Source organism: Solea senegalensis, linkage group LG3 (assembly GCF_019176455.1).
Source record: "Solea senegalensis isolate Sse05_10M linkage group LG3, IFAPA_SoseM_1, whole genome shotgun sequence".
In the NCBI taxonomy this organism is placed as follows: Eukaryota; Metazoa; Chordata; class Actinopteri; order Pleuronectiformes; family Soleidae; genus Solea; species Solea senegalensis.
Genome location: NC_058023.1, coordinates 13,365,108 through 13,393,072, shown reverse-complemented (window position 1 = coordinate 13,393,072; position 27,965 = coordinate 13,365,108). Strand labels below are relative to the sequence as shown.

The following is a 27,965-nucleotide window of genomic DNA, read 5'->3' as shown; positions in this document are numbered from 1 at the left end:
TTTTGCTCTTTTCAAGTCCGTCTCAAAGCAACATAAATAAAGCCTGATTCTGTGATTAAAAGCAGATGCCTGCAGGAGACAACTGTTGACACATTTGCCTGTGAGTCATCTCGTATCCAGCGAGTGTAGTCAGCTCCACACCGGACACACTGTGAAATGATCATATATCACAACAGCTGACGTCAGGAAGTCTCAGGAATGAGGTCCGACACAACTAAGAATGTTCCATTGTTCTGAGTGTGTGGAGGGCTCATTGGTGTGTTTGTGTTTGAATGAATGTGTGCAACGTATCCAGCTCATGAGTCAAGATAAGAACCTGGCAAGGGAAGGATAGATGACTAAGGTTTTCTTAACGTCTGTGCCAATGGCATGTTTATGTAGTGTTGGAGAAATTATGTCGAGGAACAACTTTGCGTAGACATGTTTTCTCATTGAAATATATCCATGTTATCGTTAAAGTTTTATATGATAAGTGAGGACCAGTACACTTGTTTTGTTTTGATTCAAAAGTTTGACATAATGTGACGCAACAATTAATTTTTATCATTCTACCACCACATTTAGTTTTATCAACATCAACAGCTGTCAGTGCATGGCCTCACTCGTGTCTGTTTGATACCCTCCTGTTGTGACTCTTTGTTCCAATGAAGCTCCATATAAGGAGGTGCTCAACAGACCTCAATCCAATCTGCCAGAGAGAGGCCAGTGATGGCTGCTGCAGGGTTCATCTCTGATAAGATAAGATAAAGAGTGAAGGTGAGAAAGTTGAGGACATGAGTTTTTTTTTTTCCTTTTGGCTGGATGGTTTGGCACTAACCAGCTATTGCTCCCCCAGTTGCTAAGCTCCTTTGTTTGTGTGGTGCGCTGCCTTTGGCATCAGTGGTGCGGATCAGGTTACATGTGGGAATGAGGTGTAGTGTTAGATCAGCACTTCCTTTGTCCCCTGAGTTGTGAATCCTTTATCTAATGAATCTTTGGATCTACTCCGTGTAACTGCATACTGACACTTCTGTTCCAAATTCACCCTAAAATAGAATCAAATTATTGAATGAATAATTCAATTACTAAATCAAAACCACTTTCACAGTATTGATGTTTGTGTGCACAGGGTGGAGATGGTGGAAGTCGGCTTGATGCACACAGTCTATTGTTTGACTTGATATCTCCTGTGAGTTAAAGCAATTATTTTCCTGCACTAAGCCAACTTTAATTAGGGGTGATAATTTTAGGTAGGAGCTCTAATAAGTGTCTGTATAAAATAGAAACTTATCTAACCATATGATAAATCTGTCTATTACAATCATCAAGAGAAGATTTTTAAATTCTTTTGTAATGCTGAACAGGCTACATGTGAAAATCAAGCTGCTGTGTTAATTGGAGACACATGTTGTAGTTTACGGTTATAAATACCTGCGTTAACAACTCTTTCCTGGATTGGCCCTTTATTAAGCACAGACGTCCACAATTACATGTAGCAAATAGATTTTCCACGTTTCATCACCTCCAACGTGTGAGCAGACCTCCGCACCTCAGTGTGTATCACAGCGCTGCTACCGAACGTTGGCGTTAGTGCTACTCATGTGTGCTCATATGTTCGCCAGACGGTGTGCTAGTCATATCATTTAAGGAGTGACACTGCAAAAATGTGCCTTTTTACTGAAGACATGTCAGAAAAGCGATTTGCCACGATGTCTGGGAGTTACACAAAAGGATCGATAGCACTCTCACAAAGTGCATTAAGTATGAAGATGGAGCCGGCAGCTGGTTGAATTAGGTTAACATAAAATCAAAGTGTACACGCATGGGCCACACACACACACACACACATAGCAGTAACTCCCTCGATCAGCTCATTGCGTTTGGCAGTGATTTGCATTTTTGTACAGACAAACTGATTAAATATAACATGTTAATTAGTGAGCTTTATCAGTTTTTTTTGTTTTTATTCAGACAGAGCCAGACTAGAGGGCTCTCCCTTTGTGTGCTTAAGTAAACTAAGCTAAACCACTGCATGATTATTTTTCATACAGAACAGATCTAGAAACAATAAAAAGTCTTATCTTGCACTCACTGCAAGAAAGTGAATAAGCAATAAGCTGTTTTTTTAGTCTGCCTTATAATCATTGGTTTTATTTTGTGGCGCTTCACTGAATGAGGCACTTAGCCACCAAGGCCAAACAATCCCAGACATCTGTCTACATTTTACAATAGAACAACTATTTCTTTGATGATTTATATCAAACTGTATAGACTTATTTCAACAAGATAAGTTTGAACATTATTTTCTGATTGATGAAAATGTCCATGTGAAAATGTTGGTCATAGGTGGAGGTATTAGCACCTCTCCTGCTCTGTTTAGCCTCCTTTTGTTGCTCTTTTAAGTAGGGCTGCAAATGTGTTATTAGTTGTTTGGTCCATAAAATGCCAGAAAATGTTTATAGATGTTCCCTAAACCTGATGTTCTCAAATGTCTTGTTTTGTCCAGTAAAAACTCATCCATTTCTAATGAGTTATCTGTTATATTCTTTGTTGCCTGAACATTTAAGAACTTCAAAAACATCATTCATTAATGAAAATCCACTTAAACCTTTTCATCGAGTATCATTGAATTTAATAAATTAATTAATAATTGATTCGTTTGTGCAACCATAGGTTTCAAAGTACAAGATGTAAGATGCATTATCCGCCAATGTCATACCATTTTTTTTTTTCCATCTTTCAGAATTGATGCTGTGGCGACATTATGCAGTTTAAAATTCTGGCTGTAGACTGTTTTAAAAATAGACCTTTCCTTTTGGGACACCTAAACTTTACCTGCAGTAAACCGAGCACTATCACACTGCGTTCATTTGACTTTTTTGTCAACAAACACATTATAATGGAATAAACAATTCCTTACCCGAAGTACATTTGAAGTAACTTCTCCCCCCTGTGGTTTTCTTCCCAACTCTCATTCTGTACCAGCTATAACAGTAAGATGTTCCTGTAGCTTTTTTTGGTTAAAATACATTAGATTTCCCAGCAATGTCAGCTCAAGTTCCGAGTTGAGAAGTTCAAATGTAAAACAGAGGTAAGCACTAAGAGGGAGGAATCGCCATAAAACAGAGTTGGCTGTAGATCACACAGGAGAGCATGTCGTGTAGAAATGTTGTTGTGGCATATGAGGCGAGAAGTGTTTGCTGTGCTGAGGCGCTGAGGTGCATCCCTATAAGTGACTGAAAAGTCAGATCTTTTACTGTCAAACCAAACCAGGGAGACACTTAACTTGCGCTCAGTGTCCTCTTCTTCATAACCTCATCTTTTACTGTCAGCTATGCAAGGTGGCTATTTATAACTAGTGGAGGTTAATGAAAAATACATGATCTCTTTCTTGTCTTCCTCAGGTCCGAACGCTATTTGTCAGTGGACTACCACTGGATATTAAGCCGCGGGAGCTCTACCTCCTGTTCAGACCATTTAAGGTATGTTTGTATGTTTTTGAATGGATGGGCTGCAGCTATTCTTAGCAGCTTTCTTTCCAGCAGTCAATGGGACCTCCATTAATGGTGATGAAATAAACGGCAATGGAAACTCTCCTACAAGGTCCAAGTGTCTCTCCATGTTCCTAAGGCCCAGTTTCAATCACACCATGATCCATGGGAGGCTTATGTGTGTGTGTGTGTGTGTGTGGGGGTGTATGTGTATGTGTCTCATGGAAAAATCAGCTCGCTGCCTGCGCTACTGAAAACAAAGCTGTTTGCTTCAGCCTCAGAATCTTCACTTTGTCACAGCACTCGCGCCTCAAGAGTTAAGCTCAGGTGAATAATGGAATAATGCACTTTAATGGGACAATACCTGCAGCTCAGTTAAAGTGAAAATATATAACTATATAAGTATATATATATTTATATATGTATGAATATATATTTATTTTATTTTATATATACATATATCTATATATATATATATATATATATATATATATATATATTAGATTGCTACGCATCTAATATCATTCTTAGATAATTCTCATGGTATGCATTAGTGAGCATATATCATGACTGAGGAAAGCACTCAAGTCAATATGTATATTTGAGCGCCTTGACCCTTAAAACAATTTGGCTTTGGTTAAGTTTTTACTAAATGCAAATGTTAGCACTAAAAGTCCCTGAAATGTAATATTTTGTACATAAAATAATGGCTTTGTCTTTCTTAACTGACATTTGTTTTTCTTTTTTTTGTTTCAGGGCTATGAAGGTTCCTTGATAAAACTCACTTCTAAACAGGTACAGCTGCACACTGTTTCTATACAAAAACACTATCGGAGCGCCTCATCATGCTCATACTCTAACTCATCACCACCATGAATGATGTCATCTCTTCATTTTCCTGTCCCTCCCCGTCTTTCCTCACTCTATCAGCTTGTTGACTATGACAGATTGATTAGCACTCTCTGTCAGGAAGAAATAAGGAAAAATGTATTCAGAGGAGGGAAAGTGGAAAAGGTGTTGCACCAGCTCGCCTTTGGAACTGCGCTTGTAGTGACAGTCAGTCAACTCCGGTGGGATGTGCATGGATGGGAACGGATATGGGAAAAGAATTTTGAGGTGTTAAAGCCATCGTTTTCACAGAAGAGGTTCTGATGGTGGAGTTTTTCCTCTGGGGGCTCGGGACTGAAAATGAGCACAGCTGGCAGGTATCCACATCCAGATTAAAGCAATTTAGCTACATGTCACTGTACTTATTAGCACATCACACTGTTTCCCATAAACACATGACATGCTCATTAGGAGGGTTTAGGGGCAATTGAGAGTGAATGTGCTGAGTGGGATACCTCTAAAATAAGAACAAAGGGAAGCTTTTTTTCCAGTAGTGAAAAATCCTGGTGTTTGGTTTGGGATTTTACCAGTTTCATCTCATAGTTACAAATGCCACTATTTTCATGTGCCCTCTATCTAACATATAATATACTGTATACTATGATAATTCTCTTTATTTAAATTTACAGAGTTATAGCAACAAACAGGATACTTGGGAACAAAAACAAGAGAAATGTCAAAGCAAAATAATTAATAAATAACACCAAATGTCAAATACAATAAACACAAATGAGAAATAAAAGCTAATGAGGGCAAGGACGGCATTGCACAAAGGCAAAGTCTGTAAAATGGGTTTTTGGAAGTGATTTGAAAAAAATTAACTTATTAACTCATCCCATTCCCAGCAGTTCTGCAACACTGCTGGATGCATTTTAGTTTGAAAACTCCTGGCCTCGTTACTCTGGATGGACAAAACTGAGATCTGTGGATGACATGCTGCAGGTATCCAAATTCATTTCCTGACAGGCCCTTATCAGCCATGACACAACTGTCAACTGTGAATGAAAAGCGCCGTAAAGACTTAGTTTCAGTTTCACCTCGTTGTTGGTCTAATAAAAGAAATCCCTGCTCTAATTATGAATTGGCTCTAAATGACACCAGCTCTGCACGGTGCCCCTGAACAGAAGTCACGCAGGTTAAATTTCCCTCTAAGGAGTAAAATTACAATATTGCTCTTCATCCTCGTGTAGTGCAGAACTTTTATATTTGGATTCAAATATTTGTTTAATGAGTTCCCAAAATGGCGATTAGACCTGTCAGCTCCACACAACTCTCAATATTCCTGCACTGCACACAGGAAGTGATTCATCTATGACCCACCAAAAGTTTCGAGAAACCTGGTTGTGTAACAGTTTGACGGGATAAATGCAGCCGCTCCTGCACACTCCTGCTTTGCTGTTGTATAAGAAGCAAACACTCCCTCGGTCAGGTCTGATTGTATTTCATGTATTTCCAAAAATGCCAGAATGTACACACTGTAGCTGTAATATGTCGATAAATATTAGACCAATCACTGCAGGTGTAGTTGTGAGTGAAGGCATCATTGACCTTCACATAACCTGCTGTTGCTAAACGTTGTGAAGTAGAATAATTGGTTTTGGCAGGATTTGCTCTGCTGGTTCTACCTGTTTAATAAATAAGTGAGACAATCAGTGACTTTTTCATGCACTTTAGCCTCTCCCTCACTGGAGTCCACCTCTCCCCTTAGTTTCATAATTACCATCTTCTGCATGACAAACGTCAGCTGATTCTCCCACTCAGTTGGCTCTTGCACAAAGTGCTGGACAACATTCCTCTGGCTTTGTTTGAGTATCTCTCCTCGGAGCTAATGGCAGTGACAATGGCGGCGTAAATCAATCGATCTCCCTCTCCAGTCAGAGAACACACTGCCATCTCCTTATATAGCAAGAGCCAGATCTCAGGCCCTTTCTATTTATATTCCTGTTATTCTTCCTCTGCCTGACGTCTTCACTTAGTCCGACTTTCTTTTTTTTGTGTGTGGTGTGTGTTTCTTCTTTTTTTTACTTCCCTCCTCCTCCTCCTCCTCCTCCTCCTCCTCCTCTTCACATTACTTGTTCAAAATTCCCATAACCCTAGACTGCTCTTCCAGATCACACAGCAGTGCAGCCTCATGGGAGCAACATGTTTAGAGATTTCATTCTCTCCTCATCATCCCCATCCTCGCACTCAAACCCCTGCAAAAACTGTCTAGTCTTTGTTCACATCTGCGGCATCTGTTAGAAATCTGACAACCAAACAGACATCCTTGTCTCTTTTTGCCACCTGAATACAAAGCAAGCAGCGCCGGAGTGGATGTGAACAAGAACACACTGCATGGTTTCTCAGAATGTATACCTCTCACCTCACTTTTCTTTTTTTACCTCACCTTTAACCTCTAAATTCAAATTCTCATGACCCCTCCCCTCCATTTTCTTCCTTTCTCTCTCTGTGTCTTCTCCTTTTTCAGCTTTCCCCCTCTCTGCCTCTCACATGCACTTTCGGGCTCTCACTTTGCCCGTATTTGGGCATAGGGGAGCTGAAGGATGAACTCTCCTTGTACAAAGTAAGCATCCAGCCTCCTTCTCTCTATCTCACCAAGGTTTTGTAAACACAGTAATAAAGATGGAAAGAGAGAGAGAGGGAGAGGCAGAGGAGGAGGGGGTTTGGATATGAGGAGAAATAAAAAATGTATTTTAAAGAACATGTCTATGTCACTCTGACAGAAATGCAGACTCAGTTTTCTGCCTTTAACCGTGTTTCTCTCTCTTTTGTTCTCTCCTCTTGTCTCCCCAGCCAGTGGGCTTTGTCAGCTTTGACAGTCGATCAGAGGCAGAGGCTGCTAAGAATGCCTTGAACGTAAGTGTCATGCCCCCGCCGCGCTCTGCTCCAGCACCGGCACCAGCTCAGCGCTTGTATATCTTGTGATGACTTGGAAAAAGGATCTTCCTCCCTTCTGTGCAAATGCATACACAGTAATATTGGGGAAACCCAGAACATTTGGCTTCATAGTCGCCAAACTAAAAGCAAATAGAAGCATTTTAAGGATACATATTCTGTATGTCTGAACACTTGAAGCATTTTTCCTGAAGCTTTGCCATTGATCCTGCAAGGTCAGGAGGAAATTAGCTCTTCTTCAAGAACATATTGATCTAGGGTTTAATTTTAATCTCACTTGTTTCAGAATGAAGCTCGGTAGAAAGCCTCGATGAAGCAGGTTTAAGTATAAAACAGAGACTCGTCCTCGCAGTGTTTATTCAGCTCGATTGAACAAAGCACAGACTCATAGACTGTAATGAACACCAGCTTTTACACCACTTTATTTTCTATATATACACACCACCTTTTCGACTTTGCATCTTAAGATCTTGTTGAAACGGAAAGAGAACAGTTTTATGATCCTCCTAAAAGAAAAAAAGAAGAAGAAGAAGAAGCTGTGACAATGTGAGCAGAATCTGTCAACCCTCAGATGTGGAGATATCAAACGCGGAGTAGAGAGTTGAAAAAAGGACAAAAATTATCATCTTATTAGGAGACAACAATAGTCAGATTGTTTCCATAGAACCACTCGGCGGTGCTGAGAGTTGAACAGTGCTCTTGTTTTTCGGGGGAAAGCTACATCCCGGGGGTCATATGGAGATAAGCCAGAGTTTGCAAACATCTATCTACATGCTGAATTATGGAAACAAGAGAAACTGTCAGACGAGGGTCATTTGTTTCTTGCTTTATTAGTTCTCTTAAACTTCCTGTAAACTATGGACAAATACGACTCCATTCTCGCTATAGCACCAGCACAACAATTGTAATCTTTACCAAGCCAATGCGCAGATGTCTAAAGGAGGTGTTAAGAAGCTAAAAAAAATTCAACAGTTCAAACTGCGATGCACTCAGGCCTCATTATATTCATGCACCTTATTATACCCTCACAGCCTGGACTGGCAGAAGCTATGAGTGCACTGAGCCAAGCCAATCCTACTTAATTCCCTCTCCTTCATGAGAAGAGTCATCCCTCGCTTGTTTCGGCTCAGCTTTGCCGGAGCCTGCAGGGACGAGTGGAGAATCCCATCCCCACATCTTCTCACTCCTCTGCTGCAGAGAACTTCTCCTCCATTTGATCTGACCTTTGCGTTTGTTTTTCTGCTGGTTCGTATGTAGCTCTAAAATCAAACAAGGTCAATGAAGCAGTGTTTAGAATCGCTGCTGAAATTCTTCCGTGTATGTTGTTTTCAAGGAAAGCAAACAAGTGGCAGCTTTGTTTTTTTGGTGTGTTTTTTTTTCCGTTTGGATGAAGAAGACCTTTGTTAAAGTCACATTTCTTGTTTTTCCTTCGGCGAAAAGTAATTGAGAAAAAAAACGAGTTGGACTAGTGCACATGTGGAGGTATTTTGATGTAGATCAGAGAGGGAAACAATCTCCATGTGGCTCGTCATGATCACTCATGGCATGTCGGAAGGCTTTTAACATCAGCGTCCGAAGAATTCATCAGAAATATTTGGCTCACCATAAGCAGTGACGCTCATTTGTTGTCATGATATTATATTACATGGGTGTCTGCCCACAGTAAAAATTACATCATGCGCTGGCCAGGATTGTGTCATCAGGCTGTGATTTATCTATTTATTTTAGCCATAGGTGTCATCCATCATCACCTGAATAATACTGTAATACACAGTGAGCCATTGACAGCGAGCTTTAGAGTCCAAGTAGCTGCCAAGACATTGACAGGGAAATAATTGGGAAATAGTGAACGATGAAAAATATACTAAATCACGGGTGCCATCGGACATTTAAACACCACACAACAAGGCAGAGATTGCAAAATAACATGTGCTTGATAACTAACTCTAAATTAGTCTTCCTCATCACTACGTTAAAGCCTCAGACAGCAAATCTGTCAACGATCTATCTTCTTATCACAACGTCAGCTGCCAATAAAATCACTAACTTGTTTCAGGTACGGTTGCTACAGCAAAGTATGACCGCCCTAATGTGTAACATCATTAGAGGCAAACCCGAATCTCAATAAACAAAAACGCCTCCAGAGGCGTGGACTTCCTGGAAATCAAGCACCATCTAAGAGCTCTGTAAACATCTTGTCTGCAGAGACAAGGAGAGATATGTTCTTAAAGTTTGCAAGTTTAGTCAGTGTGAATAAGACAACAGAAAAATGCTGAAAAATGATTATTAGAGTTTCCACACGTTTTGATCCAGGACGAAGCCTCATGCACAGCAACAAAATGAGTGTGGCGTACTTCACATGCTCTTCATGGTTATTAACATGAAGTTGTACTTTCTTAAATAACCAGAGATATTCCACATTTCTGTGTTGAATAGTCTTTTATAAGCAGACGTTCATTTGCCACTTTTACCTCATCATTTTATTGTATTTTTGTGATTTATCATATTTTGTAATAGTTATTGCACTCATTTTGGTATCATTCACTTGGGCTTTATATGAATTACCATATTTATTCTAGATCTTTATTCTTTTAAAAGTTTAAGAGTTCATTCTCATGATTATTCATCGTTTTTTGCCAGTATCCCCTTTATTGCATATTTTTACGTGATGTGACTTTATATTTGTTTCAGTTTTCTCGTTTTCTTTTTTCTTTTTTTCTTTTTTATCTGAAATGTGCTATTTTAATAAAATTCTTATTATTTAAGCATCATTTTTAGAGTTGGAATGTAATCTTGTTTAAGACCTTAAATGTGTATGTGTGTCGTTTTGTGGTGACTGCTTTAATGTAAGAGTGCATAATAAGCTGATTCATCTTTTCTGGTTAAACTCAGGGGGTCAGGTTTGATCCGGAAATCCCCCAGACCCTGCGGCTGGAGTTTGCCAAGGCCAACACCAAGATGGCCAAGAACAAGCTGGTCGGCACTCCCAACCCTCCTCCATCTCAGCAGAGCCCTGGGCCACAGTTCATCAGCAGAGACCCATGTGAGTCCTCTGTCCCTGAGCTCGTCTCACTTTTCAGCTCATCTGTGCTGCTGCTGCTTCCTTTGGCCATTAGCTTTTCTTGTTTGAGGTAGCTGGGCAGCTGCTTCCTTTTAGGATCTTATGTTGTACATCATTAGAGGAGTACTAGCATGTCAGCTTGGTTTCTAATCTCTAGAAAAAGGAAGAATTGTTTTGTCTTTTAATGGTGTTTGTTCTGAAGCGAAACATTGTCATTCCGTGCGTTCATGTAAAGGACACATTTCTGTATAATCTCTTACCAGAGATGATCAGAGTTTGTGCACTTTATAATGGGTTAAAAAATAATACATGTTAAATAAACAGTATATGATCACTCTTGCTTGAATCAGACATTTGCTAATGCAGCCCTGTCCTTCTATCACATTAAGTAAAATGTTTTTCCAAGGGGTTAAGGATTCAGCAAGAATTAGTGATTGACAGTTGATGTCAGGCCAGCTGTGGTTGTGCATTCTTCCTGAATTACCAAACTGCTCTTATCTTGGATGTGTATGTGTGTTTTTTGTTGTAGTTAGTGCCAGAGAGAGGGTGTGTACTTGAGGCTCGAGTGGAAAATGGAAGGAAACGATTAATGAAACCATGACGTAATCACAGGGAGATGAAATTGCTGTCATTTCCTGATAAGAGATGTTTAAATCAGCCCTTTTTTTCCTGATCTTGCTTTGATAAACATTTACCAGGATACACAGAAAGCAAAGTTATCTGATGTTTCTCCAGTGAGTGGCTGTTCCAAGTCTTCACCCACTCTGTACCACTCTGCACTATCACCTATTTCTTCACTCATGCACTATGCTCTTTTTTTCCCCCCACCGTCACGTTATACTCGACTCGGTGAGTAAATCATCGCATCTGAGGTGGTTTCCTCTCATTTTCTCCTCATATGAGACGGCTCTGGTGAGATCATGAGAATATGATTTACTGATTTCGTAGCTGCTGTTGCTATGCTTTTAAAGTTTGTGCACAGTGGTAAATGTGGCCGTTTTAGCATCAAAACTCCCTGCACTAAATTACATTTTATAATGGAAAACCTTTTTTTTGCACCATCAAATCACATTATATATTAAGATGGTGATATACTGTCATCAGTATTTTTCCTCGTCCCTAATGCTTGTTGCTTCTGGATCTAGTGTGAAACAGATATGCACACATGTCGATGCAATTTATAGCTTTTTGTAACACTAAATAAAATGGTAACACGTTACAGTGACAGTACAGTATGGTAATACATTTTAGTGGATGTAATGTTTTTGTGATCCCATTTTATTTCTAATGCAAATTCCAGCTTACAGTGGTAAAGTGTAGTAATAAGGAGAACATTTGACAGTAATAATACAATTATTTCCAAAGTAATATCCAGTTAATAGCCTGTTAATGGAAATTAACAGGCTAAAAAAAGTGTGATATCTTTATGTCCTGCACACATTTTCCATTGTTATTACCAAGTGCTTACTATAGGCATACGATGGTATTGCCAGAAAACAGTTGTTAACATACATTTAGCATAGTCTTACTGTGCTGTAATTGAAAGTATTACCAATAAAACACACAGCATTTACATTGCTACATTCCAAAAGTGACGAAATCTAGTGTGGCAGTGAACATTAGTGAGAGCTATGATGCAACTGTCAAACGATTAAGAGAAAAGAAATGAGAGGAAACTACTTTGGATAATTGATACTCAACTGTAGTGCACCTCTTTGACCACCACCACAGCCTCCACCTCCACCTGTCCACCCACCCATCCACTAGCCACTCGCCTCACTCCACTCCTCCTCTTCTTCTTTCCACAGATGAGCTCACAGTGCCTGCTCTATATCCCAGCAGCCCAGATGTGTGGGCGTCATACCCACTCTACCCGGCGGAGCTGTCGCCGGCCCTCCCACCCGCTTTCACCTACCCTTCCTCACTCCATGCTCAGGTAACCTGCAGACCCACCCTTTCCTCCCTTACCATCACCACCACCACCACTACTACTGCCCCTTCACCTCCTCCTGAGCACACTGTACACACAGCTGCCAGCCCCGAGGTCATTGGTCTGCTCTATGGGTGTGTGCACCTTGAAGTACACCCCGAATCATCCTCTCTTCTTCTTTTTTTAAGTTACAAAGAAGTTATTTGCTGCAAAGCACAGTTTTTGAAGTCAATAATAAATCCTGCAGGGCTTATCTTCGTACAAACTACTGAGTAGAATAACAAAAATGACACCATGGCTTCAGACTACCATTTCCAAAATAGTAGTCAAGAAATAAATGTGCTATCTGACACAACAGAATTGTTTATTGATGGTGAAATTGCTGATAGTATTAATATAAATATTTGAATTCAAGGTATAGATACTGTTGCTAAGAATGCTGGGAAATTTACTGAATAGTTATTATCCCATTTATTAAACTAAACTAAATTGAACATCATATTCAGTTAAAAAAAGTTAGTTTTTATTCAAGGTTGGAATTGCCAGTTTATTCAGATTGCAACAAATTATTTGTTACAAAACTAATTTTAAGTCTTAAAGGCTGATTATGTCTTGAAATAATAATAATAAAAAACTAACTATATAATCAATTTACTCTAAGTATTAATATAATTTTAGTAAGTATGGCAATAAAGGTAAAGCACCTTCTTGAGTGGAGGATTACCGAAAAAACCCAGCTTGGGGTTTAAATGAATCAATAAATGCTCATGACATGTCACTTTAATCAACTCAATTACTCTCTTACACACACACACACACACAGTCACGCACATTACCGAACGCTTTGATTCTTTTGAAAAGGTTTGCGTCATCATTTGATCATCACCTGCTTCATTAATTAAAACATTCCTTTTCCACCAAACTTGATCCAAATGATCAAGGTCTTTTAAGCTGCCTAGGTCCAGTGTGAGTTCACATAATAATTCCATATTGATCCCATGAAATTCTTCTCATGAATGTTTGGCACTGGCTGACCCTGATTAGATCTCAGTATTAGATATTCAATTTCTTTTTTTTTTCTTCTTTTGCAATTGTTTGCATTGATTACTCTGTAGTTTGAAGTATTTAAATGTTGTAGTTTCTCTGCTAGAGTGTATACAGAGTATATTTCCATGTTCTGTATATGGTTATTTAAGTATGAAGGCCCCAGCAAAGACAGTAAAGCTGAATCTTAGATGATATAAGAATTTTAAATGAGTGAATCTGCCTAGCTGTTTTTTTTTTCTACGTGCATTGGCTATGAACACACACATGCTGACACAAAGAAAATGCGGCCTTGTGATTTCAATAGTGGTTGTGGTCAATGTTAACATCACTCATTCTCTTCTGACCTTGACTATATGCTGATAGAAGATATGAAATGTGCATATAAACAAGTAAAGCCCTCACACTAAAGTGATCACATCAAAGTGATGCTAAGATGAGCTCAGCTCTCTGCCTCATCCAACTGCTGGCATCATTTCCAGCGAGAGTACAGTCATTTGGGATGATTAGTAAAAGCTGTGAAGATGTGGAGCAAACGGCTTGTCAACTTGTTAAAATTGCTAATATAAGGTAGAGCAGTGGTTCTAAAACTTTGTATACCTGAGAAAAAATTTTAGGCTGTCAAAGTAACGCATTATCGCCAACGTTAAAATACAGGTGGTGTAAACGGGCCGAGCAAAGTCGGTTACAGACTTCACACAGGAGACAGATTTATTCCTAATAAGGTTAATAAGGCATTTGCTCATCATCCTCCTCTTCCTCACATATACGTCAATTTTTTTTCATTAATTTTTTTTTTTTCATTTTCTACATACTACGGTCAAAATTCCTCAGCTCCACTCTGATCACACACCGTGGTACATACAGTAGAACAGTATTTTCATCCAAGTACGCGTACCACAGTTTGAGAACCATGGAGGTAGAGGAACAATGCAACAGTTGGACCAATTTTCTTTCTCCCCAATACCACTAGCTACTATTAGCTACATCTGGAAGCTGCTTATTTTTTTTTTTTAGCTTAGCCTAGCTTAGCTTAAAGAGAGTAAACCAAGGAACTAAAATGTGTTTATTAAAAAATGTCAGAGATTTTAGTGATTGGTCAAAATTTGGACAGATCCAGACATGCTAAGCTAACTTGTTGATAGTTGATAGATAGCTTTGTATTTAACCTATTCTTGAATAGTATAATAAGTATATCACAAACTCGAGTATCTAGCGATATTAGTCCGATACAGTCATTTTAGACCATTTATGAACTATGAAGCTGTTAACGATGCCTAATTCTCCAACTGTGGAACAAAAAGAAGAAATAAAGAGCCCAAACATGACTCGGCTAAAATGCTTTTGCTGATTTTATTTATACTTTTGCAGTCTGTGCGTAGTGAAGCATGTGATATATAGGATTTTTTGATTGTATCGGATGTTCCATTTTTATTTGTCCAATATTAGATCCAGCATTTTTACTGTTACTGACCAATTCCTATCCCTAGTAAAAAATATGAAATCATCCGGGCAGAGTATGTGTTTTTATTCAAATTACGGGATGAAAGACATTCATATGCAGAGGAAAAAAAAATTGTTGGGAATATTTCACATCACATTAAAGTTTGTATGATTGCATATACAGTATATTGTATGATGCCCTGTCAAACCTTGTATGGATGTGCACATGTGTTAATGCACGTGTTTTTGTTTAGATTCGCTGGCTCCCACCTGCAGATGGAACTCCTCAGGGATGGAAGTCCAGGCAGTTCTGCTGAAGTATGTGTGAGTAACAACTTAAACACATGAACACACACACTAAGCTTCCTCCCCTGTGATGACATAGAAATGTATATTGCGGTGCGTTGTGAAAATACTTCGGTAAATGTTATGACACTTTGTTGAAACAGGCGCAGATGTATTCCTAAACATGTCGAGAATCTCACATGAAGTTGCTCCATGCACGTGGTGGTTGCGTCAAAGCAAGTGGCCTCTTTATGCCCTCAGATCTCACATGTAAAGGCTCCATTTTGCCAACAACCAAAAACAAATCATCTAATTAGTCACATTTCAGCTGCCAGTGAGTACATACTGTTCAATAACACAAAACAAGTTAGCCTGTGAGAAGTCAATGTGGACATGTTAAATCCAGCCAGTCAATTAAACTGCAGCAGCATCATAAGAGATAAAAGAGGCAATTTAAAGGGGGAGCTCCATTATTTTCCTCTCTCAGGTCACAGGGTACTGAGGCTCGACTTTTCCCATTGAAGTGATGCTTGATCTGGAACATCAAAGGCAGCGAGTCAAACAGAATGTAAAACGAGCGCCAATGCCGATGTTTTAATGAAACAGAATGGTAGAGCTCAGCAAATATGAGGTGATGTGATAAAATGAAGTACTCTGAGTGACTTATAGTACTGCTATTATAAACATCACCTATCAGAGTACATTTACTCAAGTACTAGGAGTATGATGCCTTGGCAAATTTGAGCAACCTCTGTCACACCATACATATAAATTGACAGTCAGTGGGGATTATCTGATCTCCAAATCCCCCCCACTCCCATGGTATATGTAGATGTTGGTTTCAAGGCAGATATTCCACACATCAACTCTTTCAGATCTAGTGGTGTCTGCTTTCTTCAAACTAACTTAACTGCACTTCACAATTTATGTTTGTGTTGTCTGTGCGAAACCTGCAATCTTGTAATAGTGCAATTTTCCTGTCCAAAAAAAACACCCAACACAATCCAGTGCATGAGTTTAGAGGAACAGCTATGAAATGCATTCAAGGAATTTTGCAAACGGACATACAGTCCACTAACCAAATACTTGCTGTTAATTGTGGTAATGGATGCACCAAAAATTAGGTCGAGACTAGACCATTGGAGAAGAAACAATGTTCACTTTTGTATGTTTTAATATGGTCATGACTAGTCACACTAACTGATCAACTTTCTATAATCACACGAATAAACAGAATTAGTCTTACTGATCTGAGTGTAATATTCCAAATCATTTTATTGCTCATATTGAATTATTTTGGGGCAGGATAAGACGTTACTAGGTGCTCATATCTGCCTACTAGAAAGACGCTGTGTATTTATTGTTATTTTTTATGAGGGAATTTTTTTATTGCACCACAATAAACACAGAATATTGTCCTCTATTTGTGTTGGTACATTGCAGCAGATATTGGGGTGTGTTTGTCATTTTGTCAAACCCTGGCACAATGAAATACATGTTTTAATTTTAGAGAGTTTTTTTTTTTCCTTTTCTGTATTATAACTAAGTACACAGTGGAGGATTATAAAGAAGGCGGTACGGAAAGAGATGGAGAATGTGATGCTCTTTAAGGTCGTAAATGTGGAATATGCACCATGAACTGCTGAGGTACCTGGGAAGGGCCACTTTAATTAATCTTTATTAAAAATTGATTAACGTGGGGCTCTGTTTAAAGTAAATTACAGATGAAATAATTTTAGTGACGCTGCAGTGCGTCCACAAAGCAGTTGGTGTCTACTAAATGCTTCGATAAGTCTGTGAGTTCACCGTAACTACTCGCCGAACTACGCAGCACATGCGCGGGTCCAACTCTGTGGTTCAGACCAACTGAACATTGTTGTACCACAAAAAAACAAAACCACAAAGCACAACAAATCCCCTGCTAGTCTGTGTCTCTGTTTTGAGTGACTCCATGCGTGTGTGTGTTTGAGCGCACGGCGCCAGTCTCGCTGTCACCAGCAGCCTCCCTTCAACGTCTTGGGACAGGAAGAGACATGTTCTCCTGACCCCTTAGGGAGTCGGCAGAGAGTTGGTGGGAGGTGGCAGTGGCATGGAAGCTCACATTCATCAAGCTGTTGATTGATGCTAGTCCTCTGCCGTCTCTATCTAACCCTGCATCTATTTCCAGACATTTGAGCATACTGCATGAGAAAAAGCTGTTGGATTAATTTGATGTTGTGGGGATTTTGTCTCTATTTTGGGGTGGGCGGGTGTCCTAAGAGGAAGGGAGGGGCTTGGAGGAAATAATTACTACTCTATCAAACCAGAAGGAAGTCATTTGGTCAGCCAGGCTGCCCCAGTGGATATTAGCCCCGCAATTGAACAACATCATCCCCACATCCGGGAGGGTGAAGTGAAGTTGAGACCTCCGGCAAGAATATTGTGATAATTACAGGCGAGTGCAGCAGTTATACTGTATACACACATATATGCAACACATACTTGGATTATATAGTTTATGTAATGTAATGCTACATGCCCAAATGGCAAGCCTGATAATAATAATCTGAATTTTGCAGTCATCGTTTCATTAAAACAGTCCCTCAAAACCTCACTGTGAACATTTTCCCACACTTTCCTAAAGATGTTGCCCCTGTGAAAATAGTTTCATCCTCTGAATGTTTTAAACATGGCAAAAAAAAAAAATTGTTATTATTCCTCTAAACCTACAACTATGACTAATACTCCATTTTGGAATGTTTTTTGTAAAAAGTATTTTTTGTAAAAAGTAATTAAAGGTAGATGGAATAAATGTAGAGGCAGAAGACACAGTAAAGCACATAGGTCTTTGATATGTCCAAGAAAAATGCAACAGTGCCATCATTAAGGAGTGGAACAGTGGACAATGACAATGAATTTGCCTTCTTCAAGTAGAAACGTAGACATATGCCAAGGAAACATACTCATACGATTTGTTATATGTCTTAATAACAGCTTCCAAATTAGGTAAATAAGTAGAAGATGGCAGCAACATCATGTAGGATAAAAAAAGCTGGGTGAATCTGTCCTTAAGGAACATTTATTTTCTATTCCACAAGAGAAAGCTCTGTAAATGTCTGTGTACAAGGGTTTGCTATTAGTAGAGTTTATGGTTCACTGTATATCTCCCTTCATAGATATAGTGATATAAATATTGAATATATGCCAGACACTTTATATTCTGTACGTTTATTGGCATTAATAAGAAATGATGTGGAGGCTAAAGCATTTTAGATTTTACATATCACCATTTTAATCACATTGTGATGTTTACATGTGTCACATGTGAGCAGTTAGACATACCCATTATCTCCATAATGTGTATTTGCAAACATTGCAGATCTTGTGTGAGTCGGCTCGACTGTCATGTTACAGGTTAGAAACACAGCGACTTGATTTGAGCTCAGCTGTGACGAGGGTGTTACTTATTTGTGCAATGCAAACAAGAACCAAATCGCTCGTGAAACAATTTTAGCAGCCAGACTACAAGAATAAACTTGAACTGAGATTGCAGCGAGAAGCCGTCTGCTGATTGCGCCGCCATCTGCGAAAGATGGTGAGCTCACAGAAAGCCAGCATTTGTGAACTGTTGCTCACACCATAGGCTATTAGTGACAGCAATGGGAATTCTAGAGGCTTGTGGTTGGTTAGTGGTTGTCTTGGCATCTGACGGATAGGGACCACTCATTGTAAGAATATGTAGACTTTTTTGGGGGGCGGGGGAGGTGTTGTCAGGAGTCTTTAGTCGTGGCTGGTAATGACTTGTCCTAATCACCTGGCATCCTGCCTGTCACAAGAATCACCATTTAGATAACTGTATTTTCAGTCGTGCTACTTCATAAAAGAGGTTGGCTGCCTTTTGAGTGACTTTTTTTTTTACAGAGTACTGTAGTGTAAGCTTTTGTTGTTGTAATACCCGCGGGGGCTTAAGCCAGTCATTCATCTGCATGTTTTTGGAGCTGAATTACATTTGACATTCAGACTCTGGTCCAGCGTTGCTTCCAAAGACAACCTAATAGTGGACATTAATGCCTAGTGAACTGGAGGGAAAGGTAATCCGGATTTTCCATCTGACAAGACATGGTGGTGGGGGGAGGGGTGTAGTGTGTGTGAGAGAGAGTCTGTGAGAGTCAATTATGTGTGTGTGTGTGTGTGTGTGTGTATGTATGTATGTGTGTGCGTGCATGTGCGTGTGTGTATTCTGACTGCCTGCCCTGAGGACCTTTTTGGCCAATCGCCCGACAAAACCAATGGTTCCTGTGCAATATTGGACTAACTCCCACAGGAGGTCTGAGGAACAGCTGGGGCCCCTTCTAATAAGGAAGTGGGACTTTATTCTCTCACCCACTGCTGATGCATAACACGCACATACACTATACATACACACACACACAATCATAGGCGTACGCCATAGATGCACTGGGGTCTCGTCCTTGCAGTGGGTTTCTGGAGCTAGATCCATGTCAGCAGCTGCACTCATCACCACCCTACACCAGCAGCTATCACTGCTATGTGAGAAACACAGCCATGGCCTAAAGGCTTTTCTCCGGATTAAAGGGGCTTCAGACGGGGGCTCTTTTTCATGGCTGCGCTGCACAGGTAGAGGGTCTAAAAGGACCACACTGAGTCTCAGTACTTTGACTAAAAAAAAATCAACTCTGCTTTACATTTTCACTTACAATTTCTGTCTGTAATATTTTACAGACAGAAAAACAACAATCCAAAAACAACAACAAAAGAGCCAGTTTGACAAAGTCAGGAAGCAGCGTGGGATCATGGGATTTGTTATCTCCTTTGGTTCACGTTATTCACGTTGCCATTAATGACAAATACATTAAATAAACCGAAACAATAACAGAAAGAAAACACAGTGACTTACTAGTAGTGCCAAATATTTCCTTCCTCGCCCCATGTTTAACAGGGGTTTATCCCAGAGGTTATAGCAGAAGACAGTAACGTGGAGGATGTAATTTAAAAGACAACTAAAATGAAATGGCCCTTCACCTTGAATGGAAATATAGATTTAAAAGAGTGTTTTTGAAATGTAACAAAACAAAATTTGTAGCACTCATCCCATCAATTTTAGATATTTTAATGCAGAAATGTTACTTATTGTATCTTTAATACCTGCAGTGTCCAACTGCTGAACACTTTATACAGTATCCACACAGGGTGATGCAGTTGAACTGCAGCTTGATTTGATTTGTGCAGGTTGTGCAGGTTTTCAGCATGTCCACAAAACTATTAGTTAAAAGCCATTAGTTAATAAAGAAATGTAAAATTTCTAACTTATTTATGAAATAATTACAAAGAGTGCTATGGTTCTGATTCATGAATAGAGAGATACAGCCCTAGAATCCATATTTAACAACATCAGACTTGATAATGAACCATTTCTAGCGATCCTGCCTCTACTGCCTACCTTTAAAGGGACATTTCACAGTTCTTTGATTCACTGTTCCTTGTTTCAGTGACAATTACAGGTCTATTACACATTTTTACTCTCTCTTTTGTGTCCTTACCTAATTGCTGTTGATAAATATCTGGCAATAAAGGAACATGTGTTAGTTATATATCTGCCACACCTTTTTCTTTTGTCTATTTTGACAAGACTTTTTGCAAAATATTGACAGTTCAAGTTGGTAGGGAGGGCTAATGACTTACAATAAATCTTTTATTGTAAACCCAAGTGTTGGGGACACATTTGAACAAGTCTTCTTTTCTCCTTTTCATTTTAAGCACAAAATCAATGATCACTGATAACAAGGGGAGGAATGTTTGCTACATGAAGTCTCTCTGCGATAAAACAAAAACACTGCACACATTCATGAGAAGCTCCGTCACCTCCCACATTCTCAAACACTCCGTGTTTACCTCTCTCACATCACGCACCAGCGCCGAGTTATTGGATGTAACACATTAAGCCCATGAATCACTAAACCTTTTCCTAATCTACACAGACATGTTCAATGATCAACCCAATCTGTAACCTTGGTGTCTCAGCTCGAACAAATCGTACGGTCTGGAAGTATGTGTCGCATTAGCTTAGCCATGCAGCTCAATAGCGCATCGATTCCTTCACCCTTGATTGAACGCGCAACAGGGCATTAGCTAGGCCAGCCGTACTTCTTCAAAAAAAATAAAAAAAACTCTGGACGATGAACAGTTCCCAGCTTGACTTCCTTCCTTGCCTGCAACAGTGTCTCTCATTTCTCTTCTCACAAGGTCATGTTTGGTTTATTAATTGTTTATTGTTCCAAAGAGTTCCTCTCCCCTGAACCCGATTTACCACGGCCCCCAAGAGAAGTCTATTTCTGGTGATACATCTGTGGGTGGATGCGAGGGTCGGAGGGTTGACCTCTCTCTTTGGTCTGCTGGTGGTGGGAGGACATGTTGGGGGGGTTAACTATCGTGGGAGATATGGTTATTAGTCTGACACTGACATCCTGTTTGTCTTGACTTTGAGGTCTGAATATATTTGGTGAAATTGTCCCTTTAAAAAATGACATGCTGCTAATTCCACGTGTGAAATTGAGTTTGGAAGTAAAATGGAGTTCCTCACATCCTGAGAAACCAGCTGTGCGGCATATGGAGGAGCTATGAGTCTGTGAAAATATCTGTGAAGACATCACTGACTGCAAGTAATCTCAGCGTGGGCTTTGACTGAAAGCCTGGTGGTGTGAGAGTTGTAAAAGCGTAGGTGTTCAACGAACAGAGAGCATCTATAATAAAGGATGCTATCAAATTGCATTTTGGGAAATGGTGTTTTTAGACCCTGATATAGCATATCTGTGTTTGCTCATTTAATATATGAGAGTAAAACTTACCATTTATTATATACAGAGTTACATAATGACCCTTTCCATTCATTTAGATAGGACCCTGTTCTTGTCTGCAAAATGAGTGGGACCTTTGGAAAAGTCGGGATCTTTTGACCTGATGCTACATTGATTTTGAACACCCCTATTTTTAGTGCAATCCTAAATCAACGGAGGAGCTTGTAGTGGAGGGAGAAGATTTGGTGACTGGAAGATTTCCGGTGTCTGTGTCTAGTTTGACTAGTCACATTTAAGCAGGTTTTGGTTCCATTGACCAAAATGCATCTTCTTCTCAGTTTATTTGCATTAACATACTGTTAAGATTAGCCAGAAGCTTGCTACAGTTGTGGTAGGAAAAAAAATGTGGTCGCACTGACTCGCACATGTTGTCTCAACTCACATTTTTGAAACCTGCCTTGCTAGTGAGACTTAAGACAGTAAACGGCGGTCAGACAATGAAGGCTTGTCATAAATGAATCAAAAAAGGACTGTGTGTACAGTAATAAAATCAATCTCTAATTAGCCTTAAATCTGAGTCAACATCTTTACCACTCCGTCTCAAACTCTGTCTCCTATGCGTCCTCAGGTTCCTGATGTGTGATGGTGGCCGTGGCCGGCTGTGACAGGCGTTGCCAATTGTTTCTCATGTCCAATTAGAAACCAGGAGGACTGACCTGACTCAAGCTCCTGGAGCAGCGTACCGTCGGTAAGAGCTTTCAGGGCTCGATGATGTCAGCGGGCACAGCCCAAAGATGTGCAACTCGGCTCACTCTGCCACCTGGCTGACATGACTGTGTGGTTTTGTAGGAAAACGCTGTGGTGAAATATTCGTTTTGTTATTTATTGGGACACGACCACACCAAGCCATACTGACGTCTTGTCAACTTTTCATCAGAGTATGTTTCACTGAACGTTTTGAAAGCAAACCCAGACTTGTTGTCAAATCAGATGTGTGTGTGTTCTCGGCAACACAAGAGACAAGTGTGTCAAATTCAGAGGAAAACGAGACACATTTTGGATGTATGTTATCCTTTACATGTACCTACCTTACAATATCTATCTTCTGTCTGCACATATATACGTGTTTGTGTGTCATTATGGGGCGTCTAAACATGCTCATGTTTTGCACCAGTTCTGCTTGATCCCTTGTGTTTTCATTAGTGCACAGAGTTTGTGTGCGGTGGCCATGACAACCCTCACCCTTTTCTTTATATCCCCTTTCTCTCTCTCTCCCTCTCTCTCTCTCCCTCTCTCCCTCAGACAGCAGCAGCCTCTGGGCCTCAGGACATACTAGACCCCAGCCTCCATCACACATCGAGCCCCCCACCACCGTCCCCAAAATCCCTCCAACTCTTTTGTTTTTATACTGTTACATACTCAAGATTTACTGGCAGTGCTTTGGCTCCACCTCCTCTCACAGCGCCATGAAAGGTAGCAGGCATGCACACACACACACCCCTTGTTTAGCAGTTGACAGACAGCATTGCGTTTCTTAAGGCTACATCCACACTAATACGTTGTAGTTTTGCTACCACATACATTTAACACCTGCCGTCCAGTGCACTCAGGAGTTTTGGAAACATTGCTGGCCCTGTTTTTGTTTGTTAACTCTGGGGTTGCATTTTAGTCGGGCGGAAACGGAGGCCTTGGAAATGATGGCGCAGGTGCTCTTGTTTGCTCCCTCATTAGGTTACGATGCATTTTTCCCTGGTGCTCTTATCATGTGACCCATTTAATGAAGAGCACACACTGCATCAGCCTCAACCGCCGCTTGTAATGAATTGCTAACACGTACCGGTTTCACCTCGTCATTTGAAAAAGGTTTTTGAAAAAGGCTGTTCCTCATTCCTAATTTCTACTGTATGAGGACGGAGCAGAAGTGGCTCATTTAATGATATTTCTGTTGCATTTTTATCCAAACACCAGTTACAGGTACATGGTTAACAGACAGGTAGACAGACGTTCCGTGCATTTACAGATGTGTGGAAGGTTAAGTTAAACTCTCATCTAGGTTGAGATTGGTTTAAAGATGCTACTTGGACGTAGCCCAGCGTTAGCAGGTATTTTGCTTTGCATTATATATATGCATCTGTAAATACAACCATGCCAAAGGAGTGCATGTATGTTTCATTCTCTCAATTTGCAAGGCCATATGTGTGGACGTGTGGCCAAAGCACTGCTTGATAATGTTATTATATTACTATAATTATTACTATTCTGTATATCATTCATATTAATGTTATTATGATTATTAAATACATGTTGAAGCATGACTTTGCAAAAAAAACGAAAAAAAACAATGCTGTACATTTTTAGATATTTTAAAGAAATACAAAAAGGTATTTTTGTAATCCAGATGTTTGAAATGGTTCTGTTTGATTGATTAATGTTGTGCGTGACGAACCTTTTTTTTTTTTGCCCTTCCTTTTGCGTGTGTCATTATAAAATGGCTAGTCATCCTGCTCTCCCAAGCAGTCCCGCTCCTGTCTGTTCTACATACTGTGTGGATTTAGATTTGCCCGTGTGTGTGTTTGTGTGGTGTCTGCACCAATGTTGCTTCACCTGAGCAGTCTGATCCAGCTCGTAGTTTTTCAGTTTTGTAGGTATTTAGATGTGCTCATGTGCTGTCATCGACAGAAATTAGCCCACGGTGATGAAGGTAGATTGACCTCAGAGACCGCAATACATGGCAGACTTGAGTTCTGCTATAATTAGGAATATGCCTCCTCATTGTCTAGCAGCAGGACGGCAGCACAGCACAGAGGAATAAAAGACCAAAGGCATTTTTTTTACACTGGAGAGCTATCTAGGCTAGTGGAGTTATTCCATTTCTGACTGCTTTGTAGTCCTCAATCTGATTCCTTATGAAGTACGACATTATTTTTTGCTGCATGTCTCCTTTGGTGTCACTCCAAAGAGCCAATCTGAATCTGAAAGGATGTTCACTTTAAGCATTTTGTCTCTCTCGTCTATTTTTAGGAAGCCAATGTGATTCAAGCTTCTTTTGTTAAGTCAGAATTTGCATACAAAAGATTGGAATCTGTGAGAAGAAAAAAACACAACTTTTATAATCGTGTGTATTCTGGGCCTGCAATAACGTCTCTACTGTATGACATATCATCGAGTGATGATGTTTCTTTGACACTTTGACGCCAAAATTCTCATTCATGTCGTGTACAAAACCAAACATCTTTTCATCTTTTCATGATAAGGCCAAGTCACATATTTTCAGGAATGTGACAGTCAAATAACAATAAAACAATAATCTTTCCTCTTCATATTTAGCCCAGATGTGTACAATCAGACTAGTTGAATCATATACTCAGTGTTTGTAATTATTATTAATAATAATGATAATAATAATAGTAACAATTATAATGATGATGATGATGATATGCACGCACATCATTTTTGACTGATTTGAAGCAGTTTTTGCTTTTACAGACCTTTTTAAGCCGAGTGTGGCACCAAATTTATAAGTATTTATAAGGTGTGCGTGTGTGTATGTTTTTATGGGTATTATGTTTTCGAATTTCATAGACAATGCCCATCATATGATTAATTGTAAGTATTATTGTAAGTTTAATTGTATATTCATTTTGGTAGTTTTTTTTTCCCCTAGAGCTTCATTTTGTGTTTGCAGCCTCCTGATTGGAACATACTGTATGTTGAAATATGAATACTGTTTTATCTTCACTGTGAAATCCATAGAAAAACATGCTTTGAACGAATGGATATTTTAGTGTTTTGTCAGCAGTACGGTACCGAAGTTCCCGTAAATTAATATGATCCCTCTTTTTGTCAATGAAAAATACTCCTTCCTTGTTTCAGTATATTGTGTGAATACCTGTGTGTTCTGTGCATGTTCACGGCATGTGTGTGTTATTTTCTTTGCCTTAATGCATACAGTACTGTTGATATTTATGTACTTTAGCCTCATAAGGAGAAACTGTATTTCAGTGAATTGCAGAGGTGTGTTTGTTTGAAACCAAAAAAAAAGTGATCAAAATGAGAATTTTTTTATGAAAATGTTAAATGAAGACATTTCAGGCAATCGGTCATTAAAAATTGACATCATCCTTGTTGTCATGATTACATATTTTCTAAATGTTATTGTGAGTGTAATGTATTAAGGGAAGTTAAACTTTGCTGTTGTTAGCCTGTGTCTAGCTTTAGCTACTGTTACCTTACGTTAGCTAACTTTGCTGGCTTGAACTTGCTGCTCGCTTATAGCTACTATTACCTTACATATCAAGTTTAGTAGCTAAAGCGAGCAGCAAGCTAACACCAGCAACGTTAGCTACCTATAATGCTACTCCCTTGTACTTTTAAAAGAGACATTAAATTATAGTTTCTGCCATGGTCCTTAATAGTGGTGAATAAATGTTACTTGAGGTTAAAAGCTTAGCTGGCATGATGTTTAATAAGAATTATCTTCACTTTGAAAGCTCGTTGAAAATACTTAGCCATCAGTGTTTTAGTTAAAATAGATACCCACGCTCTTCCATGGATGTATTCATCCATAATTGCCTTAAACGCTTCCCTGATGTCACACATGATGCCTTTGATAAACTGTGAAGCTGCGTCATAAGTCACCCTCCACAACAAATTACATTTATTAAAGGGGGGATGAAAAGAATCATTTTGAATAATAACGTGATCAGAAAATAAAGATTCCTGTTCAGTCTACCTAATCTTTTTGACATTCAAAGCTGAACTCTCAGCCACCTGTAAAAAGGTTAAAATATCCTCTTTTTCTCTCGCACACTTGTCATTGGGTAACACTCCCTCCATAATCCCAGGCGGCCATCAAAAGATATGTGTTTCTTACAAAGTGGTTTGTGCACCAGGGGAACTGGAGACCCCTAACTGCCCTCTGTAAGAATAGCCCTCCTAACACGGGCCAGCTACTCCTGAGACGCAGGCCGCAGCCAATTTAGTCTCTCACTTCACTGTCTCCACTGCTCTCTGTCAGATCGTCATTCCACATGACACTCACTCATCCATGCTTGGAGGGTTTTCACACAGGGTGTCAAAGCAGAGAAAAGTAGGGAGTAAAAGGGTTTCTGTGTTCATATGTGCAAGCAAGGGGACAGATATTCATGCGCACACTTAACTGGTAACACTGTGGATTGGGTCACTGTCCTCACTGTTGAATTAAAAATCCTTTATATCTTTAGATTTATCCATTACTTAGACAGCCAGTCTGTATTTTGTCCATGGCCCCAAACAATTGCTTTGCTTGGCTTGTAAAAAAGCACTGACCACTGCTCACTGTAACCACTGTTTTCAGTCACAACAGTAACAGTGTCCAAATACTCAATCAAGAGAGTGCCTATTATCACTTTAAAACTATTATTCCCAACTACTAGTTTAGTATAACATGCCAATGTTTTGGTAGAACAGATTCTGGGGAGAATGTTTGAAATGTTGTTGGTAATGGGCCATGAACCAGACATATTGTCAGATAACCAAAACTTTAAAATTCATCATGTGGAGAAAAGGAAACCGTGTAAAAACATCTATTAAATTACTATAGTGTGGGACACAGGCCTGGAGTGGCCAAGTGAGAAAGAGAAGAAACAAAGTGGAGAATGGAAAAATGGGGCTTTAAAGAACAGATTTAAAAAGGAAGTCTCAAGAAGTCTACCAAACTCAGCCACTTGTTTGAAAACATTCCACTTTTGTGTTTACCATGCACTTTTAATTGAATTCTGTAATGGTTTGAATCACGGCGTACATCATTTCAATTAAAAAATTACATTTTAATAAATGTATTTAACAAAGTGAAGTTGAAATCTTACTATAGAGAGTTGAGTTCACACAATGAGGCAAAAAAAAAAAAAAACATTTAACAGAAGTAACCGGGAATTAGTGTGAGTGTAACTTATTTTTTCCCCCTGATATAACTGAGGCAGCATCGTTGTTCTTTGTCATTAGCCAACCTTTGGGGTGGTGTTTCACAAGCTCTGCAAACTACAGTCAACCAGCACAGATGTTCTACGCCTGCTCGAGAGGAAATTACTTATCCTACAAGCAGATGCCAGGAGTCTGTGTTTGTCATAAGAAAAGGGAAACCAAAAGACTTGCTCCTGATAGCCATTTTGTAGTTG

The 27,965-nt window shown here is 39.5% G+C and overlaps 1 protein-coding gene across 5 annotated transcripts in view; it reads left to right on the top strand.

The window, feature by feature from the left end:
* Positions 1-25,931, top strand: part of LOC122766842 (RNA-binding protein with multiple splicing-like) — a 36,747-nt gene extending 10,816 nt beyond the window's left edge. Inside the window, exons 2-9 of one of the 5 annotated variants that reach the window (XR_006360115.1) lie at positions 3,384-3,461; positions 4,227-4,265; positions 7,152-7,214; positions 10,146-10,296; positions 12,123-12,250; positions 14,986-15,049; positions 22,439-22,558; positions 23,113-25,931. Coding sequence is in view for 2 of the 5 variants with exons in the window: in XM_044022043.1 (XP_043877978.1) it covers positions 3,384-3,461; positions 4,227-4,265; positions 7,152-7,214; positions 10,146-10,296; positions 12,123-12,250; positions 14,986-15,048 (522 nt within the window). In the remaining 3 variants the exon portion in view is untranslated. Of the gene's footprint in view, positions 1-3,383; positions 3,462-4,226; positions 4,266-7,151; positions 7,215-10,145; positions 10,297-12,122; positions 12,251-14,985; positions 15,056-22,438; positions 22,559-23,112 lie in introns of all 5 variants that reach the window. The other 4 variants (XR_006360116.1, XR_006360114.1, XM_044022043.1 and 1 more) reach the window with 4 other exon arrangements.
* Positions 25,932-27,965: the final 2,034 nt, after the last annotated feature.